The 19,799-nt window shown below is 43.8% G+C and overlaps 1 protein-coding gene across 5 annotated transcripts in view; it reads right to left on the bottom strand.

Moving 5' to 3' along the window:
* Positions 1 to 19,799, bottom strand: part of OLAH (oleoyl-ACP hydrolase) — a 174,412-nt gene that overhangs the window by 89,066 nt on the left and 65,547 nt on the right. For all 5 annotated transcript variants that reach the window (XM_086941812.1, XM_086941810.1, XM_086941811.1 and 2 more), the window contains exon 3: positions 11,204 to 11,342. In XM_086941812.1, coding sequence (XP_086797938.1) covers positions 11,204 to 11,342 — 139 coding nt within the window. The remainder of the gene's footprint in view (positions 1 to 11,203; positions 11,343 to 19,799) is intronic.

The following is a 19,799-nucleotide window of genomic DNA, read 5'->3' as shown; positions in this document are numbered from 1 at the left end:
CGCATCAGAAGCAGGGACAGGACTTGGAACGCCACCCTTACTTACTCTTCTGTCTGGTTTCTAATTAGTCAGTGGGGGCTTATTCATGATCATGATAACAACATCTGGTCCTAACCTGCCCAAAATACCGAAAAATCAGATAAAAAAGGATTGCTCATTAGTAGAGAAGAATAGGGGTCAGAGATGTTATGAATATGGCTAATGCAAATGCAAAGCAATCTAGTTTAGACCGAGGTTAAGTGGAGTATGCTTCAGCTCAATGGGGGTGTGAATCTGCCCAAACACCCCTGCTAATGAGACAGCACTACTCCACAGTGGATCAAAAAAGATTCCAGACAGACCTGGTCATTTCTGGTCTCCTACATGTTTCTTCCTTACACAACCACTCAGCCCCAGAGGATCAACGTCAGATCATGAGAAAGACGTGGACAATATCTCATTAAGCTGGTTAGACAGCTCAGTGAAACAAGCACTTGAATAGGGCCTGACACTTCACATGTTAGGCCTAGTCCAGCCTTAAATAAGTAATTCTCAACTGGGCAATGGTGGCCTCTATTACTGAAGCACCACAGTTAATTTAGCGTTTTTTTCAATAAATAATAGCAATGATTATTAGTAGGAGCAGTATTTATTACTATTAGCCTGCTATGTTCGTAAAGAGTACAGAAACTCCACCCTGAGCCTAAAAACGTCTATATCTTCTCTATTTGATGAGTACAACAAATACAGTCCAGGTAGCACTGGGAACAAATTGGCTAAAGTTCTACATCAATGGCCAATGTCCTTTACATAGAATACTCCTGCCACAATGTTAATTTAATTTCCCTCTTACCTTTAACGCAGGCAGCACACGCTAGATCATGTTTGGCGTGTTTTACATGTAGGGTATTGGGTTTTGCTTGGTCACGAGAAAGTGAATTTGCCCCGATATGTTTACTACGAATACACTGATGCCACATGTGCCTCAACAAGCGCGGTTACATTTTACTTGCAATGCTGTCTTTATACCAGCTTGAAGACCATTAACTATACTTCTGCTGCACAGTCATTTGCATACATTTTAAATGTATCCTGGTTGTGTACCTCCATGTTGTATAGTGAACACTTACTGAACTGTGCCAATAAAGCATAGCCTCGTTCTGAAGTTGGCACAACAAAGCGAGGATTTCAGAAGCAGGGTCAGCCCCTGTTAGTGGATGCATTTGGATGCATCTCTGCCGGAAAATTTCCGGCCAATCTCTCTGCTTCCTTACTTGGCCAAAATCATGGAATCCCATGTTAATGGCATCTTGACCAAGTATTTGGAAGTTAATGGGATTTTGGACAGATCCCAAAATGGGTTCCGGCCTAAGCATAGTACGGAATCCGCCCTACTGGCAGTTACAGAACAGCTAAGGGCATCACTGGACATGGGCAACACCTCGGCGCTGATCTTACTGGACCTGAGTGCGGCCTTGGACACGGTCTCCCATGAACGTCTGCTCCAACGACTCGGGGACATCGGGATCAGTGGTAAGGCTTGGGCTTGGTTTGTGTCCTGCCTATCCGATCGCTCATTTCAGATCCAGGTCCCTCCCTATCTGTCCAATATCTATCCCCTCAGCAGAGAGCCACGTTATTTAATGTGTATGTCTGTCCTCTAGCCCTTCTGGCCAAAGCTCGTCAGATTAATATGATATCATACGCGGATGATACGCAATTGATATTCACTTTCACCAGCTACCCAGCCAAGACCAACTGAAATTCTGTGAAGATGTCCTGGCCATCTCCAACTGGATGGCAGATAATTATCTTCAACTCAACTCCTCAAAAACGGAGGTGCTCCTGGTAGACCTGGATACTTATAAATGGGAGAACCAGTGGTGGCCTGCTGCACTGGGCACTCCTCCCCAAACGAAAAGTGCTGTTAGGAATCTAGGGGTCCTGATGGATAACTCCCTCTCTTTGGAACTTCACGCAAAAAAAGTGGCTGGTACATGCTTTGGCCACCTTCGGGGTATGAAACCCATCTTGGTTTTTTTTATGCTTTCACTCGTCAGGTGATCATTCAATCGGTGGTGCTGTCACGTCTCGATTAGTGCAATGGACTGTTACTCGGTGTAAATAAAACGGTCATGAAGAGACTTCAAAGGGCACAGAATGCAGCTGCCCGCATTCTATTTGCCCTCCCTAAGCACTGCCATACATCCCATCTCCTGCAGCGTCTACACTGGCAGCCTATTGAATAGAGACGCCAGTTCAAAACTCTCTGCACCACCCATAAGAACTTACACGGTTTGGCCCCCCAGATACTTCAGGAGCTCTGTACATGATATGTTCCCACATGAGCATTGCGATCAGCAGACCAGCATCTGGCTTGTACTCCCAGGGTATGTAGGAGTAGAGCGGGAGGGCGCTCTTTTAGGTCCTTGGCCCCAGCCCTATGGAACTCTATTCCTCTCTTGGCACGCAGCACACACGATCATTGGGCATTTAGAACACACATAAAAACCTAGTGGTTCTCATCCATCTAGTGCACGATATGTATGTTTGCTGCACCCATGTTCCCTAGTCTTTCAGTAACTGACTATACCTGGCTGACTTTTATCCAGCTAGCATCACTTTCCCTGGTCTCCCCTTTGCGAGGGCTGGGATGCCCCAATGTTTGGGTAGCTATGCGCTATATAAGTACAGCTAAAATAACTTAGTGCTAAGTGTATCTGTCATGGACTTTCTGTGCTTGCATCTTTTACAGAATGGTCACACAGACATGAGTTGTCTGTGAAAAATCATTCAAATGGGCATTTGAGAAAGGAGGAATACAGGAATGTGTTAAATACCAAGCCAGGCAAGAAGATCATTTAATAACTGGAAATCCTTGCCAGCTTACTTCAGAAGCTAACAAGAATACAATAATGGACTTTTATTTGTACACAATCACTTAACACATGTACTGGGTAAGGGGTCCCCACACGATGTTATGTTATGTTATGTTATTTTTGTCTTGTATAGCGCACGGCTACTCAAAGAGTGTCCCGGCGCTTTATCACAACATAACAGAAAGAAAAAACAGAAAAGTGGGAAAATCCCTAACTAACAGTCAAGACTGATATTTACAAAGTAAAAAGCCAGGTTTTAAGGCCCTTCCTGAACGCCAGTAGATTGGAGGTACTGCGCAGTGTCACTGGCAGAGTATTCCAAAGCTGCGGAGCCAACAGTCTGAAAGATCGACCTCCTATACGTGCCCTTTTTATGCGAGGGACCACGGCAAGAAACAAAGACCCCAACCTCAGGGACCTTGCAGGATGGTAAAAAGCTAGCCTTTTTTGAAGATATTTTGCTCCTGAAGCATGTAGAGCTTTATGGGCCAAGGTCAGGGCCTTGAAGACTATCCGCTTCCGGATGGGGAGCCAATGGAGTGACTGCAGGAGGCCCGAGGTTTTAGCACGGCCGGGTAATCCAAAAATGGCCCGTGCTGCCGAGTTCTGGACCACCTGCAGTCGTTGCAGCAGATACTCCGGCAGGCCGAGATAGAGGATATTCGAATAATCCATTCTCGAACCGATTATAGCCTGAACCGTTATCTTCCTATGATCCTCCGGTAGTATAGGAAGAAACTTGCGGAGCATCCGGAGAAGACCGAAGCAGGTGCCAGTAAGACCAAGAATCTGGGATCGCAGCGTCAGGTCATTATCGATCTTAATCCCCAGGTTCTAGGCTAACTGGGAGGAGCCTGCAGGAGGAAACATATTCGCAGGCCACCATTCCTGCCAGTCTGGGTCCGATCTGCAGCAGAAGAAAAGTACCTCCGATTTATCCGAGTTGCACTTGAGGCTGTTAAGCTGGAACCAATTAAAAACAGCCCCAAGGCAACCCCGGATACTCTCTCCATCAAAATCCGCTCCTTTCCCGCAAGTAAAGAGGAGCTGGGTGTCATCGGCATAGGAAACGATCTGGGCCCGAAAGATTCCGCCAGTGCCGCCAGAGGGGTCATAAAGATGTTAAAAAGAGTCGGGCTCAACACTGAGCCCTGAGGGACTCCGACACCCAGTGACGGCATATCGGCGGAGCTGGAGGAGGCCCAGACCGCTTGTCGATGGCCGGCCAAGAATGATCGAAACCAGCTGAAGACCGTCCTCCTCAGACCGATCTCATAAAGTCTGGCGAGGAGACCCTCGTGGGGGACGGTGTCAAAGGCCGCCGACAGATCGAGCATCACAAGCATCGCTTTGCCTCCTGAATCCAGCACCTCCTTAATTGCCTCCGAAACTTCCAGGAGCGCTGTTTCGGTGCTTAGGTTGGTGCGGAAGCCGGATTGAGTGGAGTGCAGTAGATCATGGGATTCCAGATAATCGGAGAGCACCTTGTGCGCGTGCTTCTCGAGGATCTTGGCAAAGGCGGGCAGAAGCGAAATAGGCCTGTAATTAGCCAACACCTCCGAGTCCAGGCCAGGCTTTATGGGATGATCATCGCCTACTTCCAGGCCTGAGGGACCACGCCTTCACTGAGAGAGCGGTTCAGAATAGGACTCACAATGGGATTAATGACTTCAGCCATTTTAGCAAAAAATTTGGTAGGGCATGCGTCAAGAGGTGATCCTGATTTAAGGCAGGCCATCAGGTCCAAGGACGAGGAAGCTGAGAGCGGTGGAAAGTCTGCCAGAACCGGGTCTGCACTAGCTGTTAAAACAGAGACACCCTCTGAATAGTAAGAAACTTCAGGCCCCTTCAAGGGAAAAGAGTCCTGAATCAACTTGATCTTGGAGGTGAAGAAATTGGCAAGGGCACTCACCCATGCCTCCGTGGGGGGTACCTGAGTCGAAGAAGCACGAGGGGCCATAAATTCCCTCACGATGGCAAATACCTCCTTGCATGAATTGGAGGCAGTCTCAATTCTCCTTGAAAAATAGCCTCTTTTCTCAGAGAGAATGTCGCGATGGTATGCTTTGACAGAGGCTCTGTAGGCAAGTTTTGCCGCGGGATCATATTGCGAACGCCACGCTCTCTCTGCCACCTTGCACTGCCGTCGTGAGGCCACCAGTGCTTCGGTAAACCAGGGGGCGGACGCCCGTTTTGCAGTATTGCGAGGAGGCCTCACCGGGGCAAGATCATCCAGCCTCTCCGTGAGCCACAATTGCAACAACTCTGAATCCCTTTCTAGGTCCCCTGTCAAGAGGCAAGGGTGAGCCAGACATGCCTGTGCCAGCAGTTCTGGAGTCACCCGATGGAACGCCCCCTCGATCCTTGGCAAAACTGCCGGGGAGGAGCACTAGATGGTTTTCTTGCCTCCGACACATAGTACTTGACCAGCCAGGGATCCGACCATAGCACCTGTAAAGGTACTGACATCTCTATAGAAGTCGTCGAGAAGACCAGATCCAGGATATGGCCCTTTTCATGCGTCGGTCCACAATGATATGGAGAAAGGCAGAGAGGAGCCGTCACATCCATCATTTTGATTGTGTCTACATCCGTTTCATCATCCATATGGATATTGAAGTCGCCTGCCAATATGCAGTGTTCAGATCTGAGCACCAGTGTCGAAATTATCGACTGGAGCTCTTCAAAAAAGGTGCCTGTCGGCCCTGGGGGCCTATAGACAAGAAGTCCTTTAAAAGATTGGTGCGGCGATAATACTATGGAGATAGCGAGGGATTCGCATCCCGTGATGGCATCCATAGGAACAGTGGTACAGGTGGCTCGTTTGTTTACCACAAGTGCCACACCCCCCCCTCGCCCTTTCAGTCTATCTTGCCTAAAGATATTATAATCAGGGGAGATAGCTGCAGCAATATCGGGGTTAGAAAGCTTCCCTAGCCACGTCTCAGTCAACATCAGGCACAGAGGCTTTTCTGTTACCAGAAGATCATAAATATCCAGAACATGCCGGCTGAGAGATCTGGTATTTAAAAGCAAACAGAGATGCTTAACGCTATCTACCTCCCTGTCTAACACGGGAGCCCGATTTTTCTGTGGCAACCATCCACAGTCAGGGCACCGACTCTTACCCTTGTAGCGGGCCGGAAATACCTTACGGCAAGAGCCCCCCATCTTTTGTAAAGACCGGAGCTCCTGCGCCGAATATTGGAGCATGATGGTGAAGAAGAATAAGGAGGCCGCCAGAGACCAGTCCAGCCCGTCGCCCTAGTCGCCTACGGGACGCTGACGGGCGCAGACGGGCTGGACTCTGGCGTGACTCCGGCGAGAACGCTGCGCGAGAACGCAGACCATGCGAACTTGGAGACACATGAACGTCCCAACTTATAAATATTCAACTTGCTGAAAACCAGGTGATTTTTATGTAACACCTTCATTTGACCCAGTATGAAATACCAAATAATCGTTTAAAAGAAATGCAAAAAAGTTTTATAACAGTTTCTGAAATTACAAGAATTGAAAATCTATCAATGATATTTTCTCCAAAAGCCACATAAAATGGAAAGGGTGTACTGTAAAAAGGATGCTAGGCCACATCTATCTGAATACAGTGAGGGCAGCACAAACGGACAGTTTAGGAGGAGGCCAAATGAGGACAAGGCAGTTGGAAAAAATATGTTAAAAGGTGGCACAGGTAAGAAGTAGGAAAAGGAGATGAGAAGGAAGGAAGGGAAGGTATAGATAAATGGCAGAAACATAAGAGAGAGGTACACACATCGAAAACAAAAACAGCAGGTAAAAGAACAGGAAAGTAATGTCTGAGAAACCAGCATATTGGAATACGTATGCAGACACCAGTTGGCAAACAGTTCCTGTAGGGTCTTTGGCTCACATCTAGTTGGGTAGGCCAGAGCAGCAAGCCAATCCCCATAGGAACATATGAGGAGTATTGTCAAATTTTAATTAAGAGATAAATAGGTAAGACTTAAGTCAAATACTTATAAACTTTAACAATAAGATCAAGGTATCAAATGGTATAGCCAAAGCAAAATTGATATATAAGTAAAAGTGATCAATGTAATGAAGAAATTTAAATATTTCCATCATACTAAAGGCTCATAAGGCAGCAGCAGTGTGGTTCATTGAAGGGAAAGCGGATAGTGATAGGCCTGACAGAAGTGGACTGTTGTTTCTAACTCTCTGGCTTCTCTGTGATTGAATTACAGGTAAACACTGAGACCCTGGGAAAAGTGGAGTCACAATGATGGAGATCAGATATTGGCAGTCCCAGAACAACTTGGGAAAAGAAAGTACACAACAGAGGTGACAACTGAGGCCACTAGAGATAAGACAGACGGCGGAAGGGGACAATAACGCCTGGCAACAGAAGTAAGGTATTAAATGAGGGGGAGGTAACAAGAAATATGGAACGGGTGGAGAGCAAATAAAAGCAGTAATGAAGGCCAAAAACAGGCGTCTCTAACCTTCCTATAACAAGAGCTACATCTGATTGAGAAATATAGTCCTGAGATGGGCCACTGAAACTAAGCTTTACCTGGCTGATGAGCCCATAACAAGGGTGAAACCGTTCCTGGGTTGCTTGTGTTTTGGTTCAGGGAGGACCTTGCTTGGCAGTTCCTGCTGGACTTTTCCCATGGAGAGCAGAGTCAAAACGGATTTGCATATGGCTGGATCGAAACTGAGGTGGCATGTGGGGGAAAAAACGATGGACTGGGATGAGGCCCAAGTAATTGCAAGTGGCTGCGATTAATTTAAGCATTCCATCCATCACCTTGTTCTTTTTGCATTTGATGCCCAAAAGGTGCTGGGTATGCCCAGACGTGGGTCCCAGGCTCACTTTGCCACTGGAACTTAACAATACCGTGGTGACGAGCCAAAATCAATTGCAAAAAACGGTCATGGATTGCTTGAGTTCTGAATTAGGAGGGACCTGGCTTGGCAGTCTAGGCTGTACAGTTCCCATGAGGAGAAGGATCAAGACTGATTTGCTTATGGCTGGGTCCGCACTGAGGTGGCATGGTGGGCGCAAAACAATGGATTGGGATGCGCCAGAGCAATTGCTAATGGCAGAGATTAATTCAAGCATTCCATCCATCAGCGTGTTATTTTTTAACTAATTAATACAGGGCAACAAGATGACCAAACTATTTAGCACAGTCCCCTTTATTCATTTTTTGTGACTCATCATAATATGGAATTATGGTTGTTTTCTGGACAAAATGCAAATACCTGCAAATTTTTCAAGTTAAAAAAATTTCTTGGAGATTTAAAAATGTAATGCAGTTTTAAAAGTACAAAAGCCATAACATGCAGCATTATTTATAGAGTAACATAATTGTATTTCTTTCACAATGCACTTGTGTTAGACCTGGCATCATTGGCGTGAGTCTCCCTTCCATTTTGTCGGATTGCCTCCTTTGTTTTTGATCTGTTTTGCTGGTATTATGCTTTGGGCACTGTGCCACTGCTATTTAGTGCCACAGTGCAAGTGCTCCCCATGTTAAATTGATGTACTAATTAGTGATTCCAACATTGGGTTATTTGATTTACTTGTCAGACCCTAGAACAGTGCACCATGTGTGCCCAGGGCTTGTAAATCAAATGCTGATGGTGGGCTTGCAGTACTGGTTGTGCCACCCACAGAAGCAGCTTGTAAAGTGTGTCTCAGGCCAGCTATAGCAAGGCCTGTGTGCAGTCTGTGACTACCATGTCGACTTGGAAAGTGCACCCACTTGCCAGTCCCTAAAACGTCCCTTCTCTTCATATCAGACACCCCTGTGGTAGGCCCAATGGCAGGGTGCATTGTAAGTATAAGGTAGGATATGCCCTGATGTGTTTAGCATGTCCTAATAGTGAATTACAGCCATTTTCGTTTTTTCACTATTGCAAGGCTACCTGTTCTCCATAGACCAGAATGGGAAGTTAGATCATTACATTTTATAATCCTAACTGACTCATTGAACCTGGTAGAAATTCGAATTGAGTATGCCTGAACTCAGAATGATAAAATAAATGTTTTAGTAAAGTTGGTTTTAACATTCTGTGTTTGAAAATACCACTTTAAGAAAGTAGGTATTTTCTTGTCTAACTATCCAGACCTGCCTCTGCTAGGTTGTGTATTCCATGTCTGGAGTTTGAGTGACAGAGCTGGGGGATTCCAGGAGACAGAATGAGTCAGCCCAGTGGTGAATAGGGAAATCTGCAGCTAGATGGGAGGGAGGAGTTGCACCTGGGACCTGAATAGAGCCGGGCATTCCCTCGACAATGCTGGCTCCACATCCTGGGGTGTAGCTGATTTCTCTGCCCTGCACTGTGAAAGAAGAGAAGGATCATGTCAACAAAGTGCTCCAGGGCTATGCTATTCCTTCACAATGCTGGCTCCACCTCCTGTGGGACGTCTGATGTTTCTGCCCTGCACTGTGAAAGGAAAGAAGGAGTCATGTAAACAGAGTGCTCCAGAACTGGTTTGGACTGGGCAAAGGCCACTCTGCCTTCAGAGAACAAAGAGAAAAGTAGTATAAATATAGGGACTCAGACCCAAGAACTTTAGATCACTTCTGGGAACAAGACGAACCTTTTGCCAAGGAGAAGAACCAAGGAAGCTGCAGGAGTTTGGACTACCCCTCTGCAAGTGTTCTGTTTACTGGGTTGGCCTGCAGTGGTTTCTTTATTGCCAAGGAAAAGGAGAAGGAACTTTTTAAAGACTTTCATCATCTTGCAGAATATTACTCCAAGGGCTTGAACTTGTGCTTGCCTCCTGCTGAAGTCTCAGGGACAAAAGACTTCACCTTCAGCTCCCCTCCGAATTTCCTTGCTGGGAACTCTATCTGGAGAAGCCTGCGTGTCGCTGGGAGCTGGAAGCGCGACGCAATGAGAAGAAGTGGGACGCCGCCGCAGCTGTAGTCGTCGCATTGCCACCGCTGCATCTCCCAGGAAGTGTGTCTTAGTCAAAGCTGTCTGCTGTCGCATCGCCGGAGAAGCATGATGCCATCGGAGAATCGTGTCGCAGGGCCTGGCATGGCTCAAAAGTACAGAGTCGTCGCAAGGCTGCCAGGGCGTGAAAGCATCGTCGTCGCATGAAGGGCGCCATCTTCTCACATCACACCAGGATTGTCGCATCGCAACCAGGCCCCAGGCCGAGAACCTACCCATCACTCCCGCACCGGTAAGGATAACGACGCATCACCTACTCTGAGCAAGCATTGAGGCACGACGCATCATCACCCCCGGAGCACGGAACCAACGCATCTCCCTTTGCAAGCCTTTTGTTTATTTTGCGTTGCACATCCAGGTACTTTTGTGAGAACTATGTCGCATTTATCACCAACTTGAACTAAGTAACTTTTACCATCTTTTAAGTCAATCTAAAGTACAGTATTGTGGATTTTTGTTGTTTGTGGTCTTATGTTAAGTCTATATAAAGAATACTTATTTTTATAAAAACTGTGTGGTGTCCATCTGTAGTGTTTCCACTGTATTACTGTGTATATTCACAAATGCTTAACACACTGCTTCTGAGATAAGCCTGTCTGCTCGTGCCAAGCTACCAAGGGCGAGAGCAGGGGTTATCTAGGAGTGTAATCCCCTTATCCTGACTTAGAAGCTAGGGTACCTATTTGGACAAAGGTGAATAATATTGCCAACTAGAGACCCCCAGATCTAACAACTCATAAATAAATATATATATAATGCAAGGATAAAATGTCAATAACGAAAATTATCATTGCTACTGGTTGGTTTGCTAGGCCTTTGTAAATGTTAGGGTAAAAGGATGGGGGAAGAGACAAGGGCTAAAGGTAAAATGAGCTAAAGGGGACCATAAAGTGTTCCGCACAACTGTCATAGGTAAACTTCAGCTAGAGCTAAATAGATCGATAAAATTGAACCAAATATATACGTTCATGTTTCAGTCAACTCCAAAGAAACATTTTCAAAACATGCCAATCATGCAATGTTTTTTTCCAACCAGAGTCCTAATTCCCAAAGTTGTTTTTGTCAGTAATTCTGTCTTTCTCCAGACTTAAGATGGGTCTGGTGGCTTAGTGGACTAATGCACCCACTGTAGGAGCCAGTGTTTGACCTCATGGTCACAGATCCCAGCAGGTCCACTTAGCCTTTCATCCTTCTGAGGTTGATAAAATGAGTACCATTGAGTTGGGTAATTTGCAACCCTGAGTGGATTTGTTGCTGCTGATAGAGTGAACGGCCACTCTATCAGCAGCAGCAAATCCACTCAGGGTGCAAATTTATAATCTAAGCTCAATGAATCCAAATATTAACTTTTTAATTGAGGAGGCTATATTATTTTTTATGGTTTTTGGATTTACCTGTGACCAAAGAATGCAAAAGGCTTTTCCTGTAGCTGTGGCAGTAAAATAGTTATTATTTCCTTAACAATGCCGTTCATGTCTTCTGCAAAGGGTTCCCGAGAACGAGATTCTCTTCCTGGCAATCTAATTGAATACACTGTAGAAAAATAACACCAAAATATTCAGTTATAGATATGACATTTTTATATTACCAAAAAGGAAATGCCATGCTATTATGCATCTCACAGTGAGGTATATTATGTAGCCATACTCAATAATGAAATGATTTTGTATTTTTATCATTCAATATTACCAGATATTTAATAGTTTGCTTTTAATGGTCAAAACTGATTCATGATGTCTAGGGTTTAATGACTGAAAGACATTGAAGAGCATTTTATTCAACAAAGGCACAAGAATAATACAAATAAATAATTGCAAATTTTGAAGTATGGATCATTAAACACACATAGACTTCACATATCTTGATAACAAGATTAGAGTATACAAAATCCAACAGATTTGTGTATGTGTGTTTGTTTACAGACACAGACAAGTTCCGATTAAATAATCAAAGCAATTTTACTATGGATAATAAAGTTTTCCAAGACGATTTAATTCACCTTAGGATTATTTATTTTTTACAGATTCTGTGCCTATTGGTACGTGAGATCCAAGTTGTAGGCGAATTGAATAAGTTGTGTTTCCCATTCAGAATCGTATATACATTTCGCATAAACACAAAGAAATAACTACTTGACTGACTCATCTCAAACTTGACAGGAAGAAAAGGCTATGATCAACTTAGGCTATTTTTGTAGATGGTGTAAATCTGAACATGTGATACCAAATTTCTACAAACATAGTAAAATACCCGTGTGGAAAAGCTTACAAACTCATGACTTCCACGAATGCTAAAATAAGAGCAATATGTGCACAAACGACCCAAAAGACCCAGTTGCAATTTATTGAAACGTACAGGGACGTAACCTAAATCCGATTACATTTCAGATACTTGAGCAAGTGAAATAACCAGAAGGGGTGGGTGACTTAGAAACATTGTTATTAAGAAGGTAATGCTTCTGGAATAAATATTTACAGTCAAAAGGTTTTAAGGACAAATTAAAAATTAACTATTTCCTCAGGTGAACTACAACTCTCAGTACAACAACATAGCTCCACACTTTACACAGTAAAAGGTTCATCAAATGATATGTTGATGATATTACTGTGGGAAAGCTAATTTGAAAGGTGTTACAACACATGCAGAACACATCTGAAATGGCCTCAAGCATCACTGATATGTAACTATTCATGATAAAGGTTATTACTCTTAATAGGCATTGGGGTCAGTTCACCTGAAAAATGCATTAGCCATCAAATGTATAAATAGATATGGGTAAACTGTCAGCAAATGTGTCGAAGGATCCATTGGTTTCCATTGGAATCTGTGTCAAAAAAGTATCACAAATTACATTAAACACATAAAAAATAGAGCAAAATAAGTCTCAATGGGCCAGATGTACAAAACTATTTTGCATGTCTTAACGGACCGATTACTATTTCGGGCTGATAAGAAATGCAAAACATTTGGTATGTACAAATGCGATTTCTACCCTGTAGAAATCGCATTTTGGAAATCGGCAAAATAAGAACTTGCACATAGGGATTTCCTATTAGTGAATAATCGCATGTATGAAGGATTTCCTAATTGCGACTAGTCGCAAAACGGCTTTTTGAGAAATACAATTACCACTGACTCAGTACAGGTGGTAACCAGTGTTCCCAGTAACGTACGCGCCCACACGCCTGATCCCACTAGCGTGCAGTGCTGCGTGTGCAGCACGCATCCCCAGCACATCCCAGTAGAGCATTCGCACCGTCGCTTTTTGAACTGGAGCGGCGCAAAAAATGGTAATTTCCTGGTTGCGGTGGCGCCTGCACTTGCTGCTGTTATTCCTTCTTAATGAAGGGCGGCTGGGGGCTCTTTGTGGACATTGTGAAAATATTCCTGTTAATTGCAGCTCCGTCATGCACTGCAAATAATATAAATATTTTCACAATGGCCCACAATCAGCCCGCAGCCGCGCTCCTTTAAGAGAAGAAATACAGCAAGTCCAAAAGCATGATGTGTGCTTTGCATGTCGTTCTTTTTGGACTTGATGCATGTCTTTTCTTAATGGAGCACAGCTGCGGGCTGATTGTGGGCCATTGTGAAAATATTTATGTTCATTGCAGCGCATGACGGCGCTGCAATTAACAGGAAAATAAATGCAGGAAAATAAATGCAGCCAGAGGTTTTCTGCACACCTTTTGTTAAAAGAGCGCAGCAGATTGTGTGCCTTTTTGAAAGTTTTCATGTTAAAAGCAGCCCCGTGTATTAGTATGTCAGGCTCTGCAATTAACATGAAAACTTTCCAAAAGGCACGCAATCTGCTGCCCTCTATTAACAAAAGGCATGCAGCAAGCCTAGGGTTTTTCGTGGGCTGGGTCCTGCTGATGCTCAGTTTTTAAAAGCTGGTGCTGAGACAGGTCCCAATAAGCAGACCCTCCACGATTTTGCGATTTCGCGGTTTGCCGCGAAATTGGCACTTTTGTAAAAATGCGGCGATTTTTACAAGAGTGCCTGCGAAATCGGCACTTTTGTAGAAATCGCGGCAGTTTTACAAAGGCCGCTATATCCTGGGGGTCTGAATAAGGGTCTTCATTTTTGCCCTCACCCTCAGGGTAAAAAACAAATATATACTCTGCGGCAGTGTAACTGCTGAGAGCCTTTGGTGTAACTTCAGAGGACTTTTTTATTGTTTTTTCACAGTCTGATCATTATAGAACTGAGGCATTTTCAATATATTCAACGAAGCTGTAGTTGTTGCCTATTTATCCTATGCAACTAACAACCATTGACAAAGTCAATAATCCTGGCTTGTTGTAGGTATAATGTTACTTATTGTATTATATATCTAGATGCAATGACAGAGGCAGCACAATAACGGTGGGGCGGCCCACTATGCTAACCACACATTTTTAGCTTACGTGTTTTTATGCCACACCCTTAATTTTATCAGGCACGCACCTTTGAGAGACCCCCCAGTTTTTTCACCCCACCTAAAGCCCTTAGCAAGCCTAAAAGCACCACGTGTGCTTTCAGAATCAATAACATATATTAGTGGACTTCTATGTACATTCACCCCCTGCGTATCCAAGAAACCATCTTCAGAGCGGATAATTGAACTAATGATTATCAGTTTTAAAGAGTGGAGTAACCCCCGCCTTGGTAGAGCCAGCTCTGTTCTGCAGAGTCTTGCACTGATGACCTTGAATAATTCTTAAACAGAATATTGCAAATAGCATTCTCCTTTCGTTTATTTTTAATCTGGGTAATGTGTGAGATTGTATTATAGATATTTTTTGACAAATGTGTTTATGTTCCATGCAGCATCCATAAAAAAGGTTTATTTTAGATTTAAACAGGATCTCGGATATGAGAAATGGCAGAATGTCACAGTGATTATTTGCAGTAGTATTAGTGGGTTTCTACTGTGTTACAATATTGGAAAAATACATCACTATCCCTAAATATTATCTATAAACGCATTTGGAATTTGAACCAGTGTGCCTGTGCACTGTTTGTGATCTGGCCAAAAGGACATGAGAAAGCTGAAACTGGATCATAAATTTAAAGCTGATCTGCACAGAGGCCCCAAAAATAAGTTTGGCCAAGGGCGCTCAAAATCCTTAAGATGTCCCTGAGCCCCCCCTGCGTAGTTAGTTAGGAAAGAAGAGGTTCACTGGCACTGTGGAATAGACTAGTTGCCCCGGTTTCCTAATATATATTAGTGTAGCTTTGTTGTGGTTGCAGATGCTTTGCACTGCACTTTTTCATTTTGCACATGACACAACCATTGTACGCCAGTCACCAATACGAAGGCCACCCCCCTAGCTGGACTGGGCTTAGTAGGCATCAGGTATTTGCTTGGGAGTCTGGAAGGGTGGGGGTAAGTTTTGGAGCAGTGGGGGCCAGTTGTGTTACTGGGGGCAGTTTTGCAATGATGCTGCAATATGGGCCCTCAGTAACAAAAGCACCAGTGCTCCGGTGGGTGGGAACAGTACGGCAAAATTGCCAGGGCTACTTTGGGTTCCCAGTCCGGCCCTGCCTGCCCCATCAAACAGGCCTCCTCCGTTCCAGTACGTAGATCATTTATCTGCACAATAAAGCAGGAACTCCAGTGTCAGAACCCCTGTCGCTCCACCTGTCGCTTTATTCCAACTTTAAATGTAGCTTTTATGATACAAGGAATGACTGTCACAATAAGTTATACATGGTCCTATTAAAATGCTTTTGAATTGCAAGGAAGAATAATTAAGTGATCATAGCACCTTAAGATAACTGGCTAAAAAAACTTGGGACCGAGATATTTTGGTATTGTGATCAGAAGATGTTCCAAGCTGATTGCATAGTGTTATTTACAAAAGTGGAGAAATTAATTTTACTTTTTAGTAATTTCTTTTTCAGCAGCTAATAATGATAATAATAATAGTATAATTTATAGAGCGCAGCAGCTACCTCAAACAGAGATGTCTGGACACTGAGCGGATGAAACAGAAGAGGGATCAGGGCTAGCCTTGGAAAAAGAGCCAGGTCTTTAGGATCTTCCTGAACTCATGTTCTGATTCAACCAAGCACATATGAGTGGGTAAGGAGTTCAACAACCTGGCGGTCCTCACTGTGAAGGACCTGCCTCCCATTCGGGACTGAACATAGCGAGATACACAAAGCAGGTGCTGGGAGTTGGATCTCAAGAGTGCGTTTATGTTGATATGGGCAAAGCCTGTCTGAGATATTGAGTTCCTTTATCATACAGGGCACAAAAGGCCGGGGTCAGGGACTGGAACTCTATCCTTTTCGCTACCGGGAGCCAATGGAGTTGCCTGATATGAGGGGAGCTATGATGACAGAGAGGGATCCGTCGGATTAATCCCAATTCTGCATTTTGTACCACCTGAAGTCTGTTGATCAAAAAAGAAGGTAGCCCTAGTTACAGGCTGTTTGCATAGTTGTGGAGTTCTGCCTTTCTTATTACTTGTTTTACTCTGTCATTATTAGAATTGTAATGTGTCATCAAACGAATCTTACTAATGTCATATGGCCATGTCATGTAGGAATTGTATCTATGTCACTAGATTCTACGTTAGGATTCCAAGGAAAACTGAAGCAGTTGGTGATATTGCCTGCCTGTTGTTGGATGTGATCCTCTATGGAATGAACCTATGAAGAATAATTTTCCAGTGTCCAGCTTTTATATTACAGGAACACTTCACTGGCGTAGTCGGCAGGATAATCTAATGAAAGTCTCAACACAAATGATTGGTGAGATATATTTTTATTTTTTAAAAGGATACTTGTTATTCTAGAAAGTTAATTGGTTTAAGAATCTTTACCTCAAGGGATTTCCTCTACGAACAATTTCTTCTCACCTTTCTTGTAAAATTTCGAATTTTCGACTCAATTTTAAACAACACATTATTATTGAGCTTTGACTTTCTCCTGCTAATGATTGGGAGCTTTGCCGTATACTTGCCCATCAATTTTAATTTGTGGGGTTGGGAGGTAACCGATGCGGGCTCATCTTAGCTAAATGCTTTATATTTTGGAAAAGAAAGAAAGTTAAGCTTGAGTTAGGCTGTGGTGAGAGCAAACGAGAGCAGTGTGACAAGTTTGCAGGAGCAGCGTTATTTATTCAAATTTGGAAAACAAAGCAGAGAGCAGTGTTACGTTGTTGATTCAAGTTTGCAGGAGCAGCGTTATTTATTTAAGTTTGGATAACAACGTTGTAGTGTGAGGAGCGTAACTTGTTTTACTTTAAAAAAATAACATAAACGTTAATCAACGTTCTTACTTGATACTTGACGTAGCATGGAGTGGATCGACATCGTCACTGGAACTCTCGGTCTCGTTTAGTTGTCGTGCTCGGCTGTGTCAAACATAGTCACTGGAAGTCTTAGTCTTGTTTAGTTGGCGTGCTCAGCTGTGTCACACATCATCCTGCACCGCCAAAGTACGTGGCAGGAATCTTGGTTTATCAAGCTCGTCACCTAGCAACGTCACCTAACAATGATCAAGTTGTTCTGGCAACCCTGACCTCATGATTTTTCATGTGTAATCTATGCGCTGATACACACAGCCTAGAGTAACTGACTGACTGATGGTATTTCTAAAGCGCACTAATGCCGAGGCGTCTTGGCGCTAAGTAAAGTAACTAAATAAGTACTAACCAATGCATCATTGGGTGAAAAGCCATGTCTTAATTTCCTTCCTAGACAGCCTCCGGTTAGTGATCTGTCTGAGGTGTAACAGGATTGAGTTCCATAGCCTTGAGGCCAGATGGGAGAAACCCTTGCCTCCCCATCGTAATCTTTTGATCTTAGAGACATTGACCAAACCCTGCGCAGCAGACCTCAAGGGACGGGTTGGCTGGTATCGGGAGAATAAGGATTGAAGATCCAAAGCCCCATCTCCGGACAGTGCCTTATGAACCAAGCATAATGCTTTGAACTCCACCCGCTGTTGTATTGGAAGCCAGTGTAATTGACTGATAGAGCGGGAGGTAGGATGGTCTTAGGCAGGTTGAGAAGTACTCTCGCTGCTGCATTTTGAACTGATTGCAGCTTGACCAGTTGAGCAGTGCCAGCTCCCAAATAAAGGGCATTACCGTAGTCAATTCTAGAAAAGATGGTGGCAATTATAACCGTTTTCCTGAGGAAGAAAGGGATAAACGGCAGTATCTTTCTCAGCCCTTTTAACATGAAAAAGCATGCGGAGGGCACTTCATTAATCTGTGGCCGCCAGGACATGTCTTTATCAAACACTATGCCGGGGTTCCTAACTTTAGCCACCGGGAGCGGACAGGCCCCTGCTGATCTAGGTCACCAAAGCTGATTCCAAATGGATGCTTTTTGGCCGAACTCAAGGACTTCTGCTGTTTTTTCAGTATTCAGCTTTAGGAAGTTCTGATTCATCCAAAACATAACCTCAGACATACAAAGGTAAAAGTCAGCTGCCTTGGCTTCCACTGAGTGAGAGACTGACACTATCAGCTGAGTGTCATCTGCATATGACACTAGCTTAAGGCCTTGCTTTTTAATTAGTTTCGCCAGAGGGGTAACATAGATGTTGAACAGAGTGGGCAACAAAGCAGATCCTTGCGGAACTCCTCCAGGAAGGGTAAATAGTCTGACAAAAAGGAGGTGAGGAGATCCAGCGCTATGCCCTTGACACCATAGTTCCTGAGCCTTTGAGTAAGTACCTCATGGTTTACGGTGTCAAAGATCGCTGTTAGGTCCAACAGGACCAAAGTGACTCTACCTCCCTCGTCCATGCCCTTACGTATCTCCTCTGCCGCTATTATTAAGGCTGTTTCCGTAGAGTGTTTTGCACGGAAGCCATGTTGGGTATTATCGAGAACGTTATTAGTCTCAAGATAAGATGATAACTCCAAGTTCATGGCTTTCTCAAATAGTTTGGCTGGCAGAGGCAGGCAAGAGATAGGGTGGTAGTTTTTGTCATCAATGGGATCTAGCTTTGTCTTTTTTAGCAGCGGGCGGATGCATGTCTTTTTCCATACTAACGGAAAAACTCCTGAAATCAGAGCCTGGTTCAAAACCGGCATTAATAATGCAGTTTTCAGCTTTCAGTTTTTAACGTCTTTATTTCGAATTTTCTTCATAAAAGACAAGCATAATAATACAAAACATACAACAAGAGTATGAAAATTTTAAACAGACAAAGAAGAATTTGTTTAAAAAGCTCAATTAAATGTACATAAGAAGACGTCCGTAAAAAGATTAAAACAAGTTTATATAAAAAAAAAACCAATACATTAGTACTGCCCAAGTATGATAGATAGGCTATGGCAGGCTATTTTAATTTTTCAGCTTAAAGTGCTACGAACATACCTTGTTCTAATTAACCAGGCCCACCCAAGGAATTTTGCCAGCCCTATGGATAGCCATTCGGCTGTGTTGTATCTCAGGATGATCAGTGCTTCCCTGCTCGCCCGGGTGTTTAGTCTTTTACATTTTGGCTTCAGCCACTTATGGCGTGGTTCGTGGTAAGCAGTACATACAAATAGAAAATGACCTATGGATTCTTTGCTTTCAAAACAACAGGGACAAGATGTGGACTCTGAGTTCTGCCATCCACTAGTAAAATCCCTTAGTGGCAACGTACCTATACGAAACTGATGATAAAGTTTCCTGTCTAAACTTTTTAGGATAATGTCCCAATAGGCCTCTGCATGTGGAACTACTTTGTGAATCAGAAACAAGCCTGTCAGGTTAGGTTTCTCTGAGAGCACAACATGTTCTTCTTTAACCATGGACCAGAAGAGAAGTTTAAAATCTTTCTTTGATGGGAAGATGTGAGTACCCGGCTCGGACCAAAGCGAATAAAGACCCATTCTAGTAAGAGTATTCTTGATAGATTTAAACCAGGGTATATCCCCTGCCCCCTGTTGTGCTCTTACATCCTGTATCTCTTGGGCAAACATAGCAAGTTCCGGGGTAGACCATATGCGTCTCCATAACGCCACCATCCTATATTGGGCTTGATGTTTAA

Source organism: Lissotriton vulgaris, chromosome 10 (genome assembly GCF_964263255.1).
Source record: "Lissotriton vulgaris chromosome 10, aLisVul1.2, whole genome shotgun sequence".
Lineage (NCBI taxonomy): Eukaryota > Metazoa > Chordata > Amphibia > Caudata > Salamandridae > Lissotriton > Lissotriton vulgaris.
The sequence above is the reverse complement of the archived record's forward strand: the minus strand, read 5'-3'. Positions and strand labels throughout refer to the sequence as shown.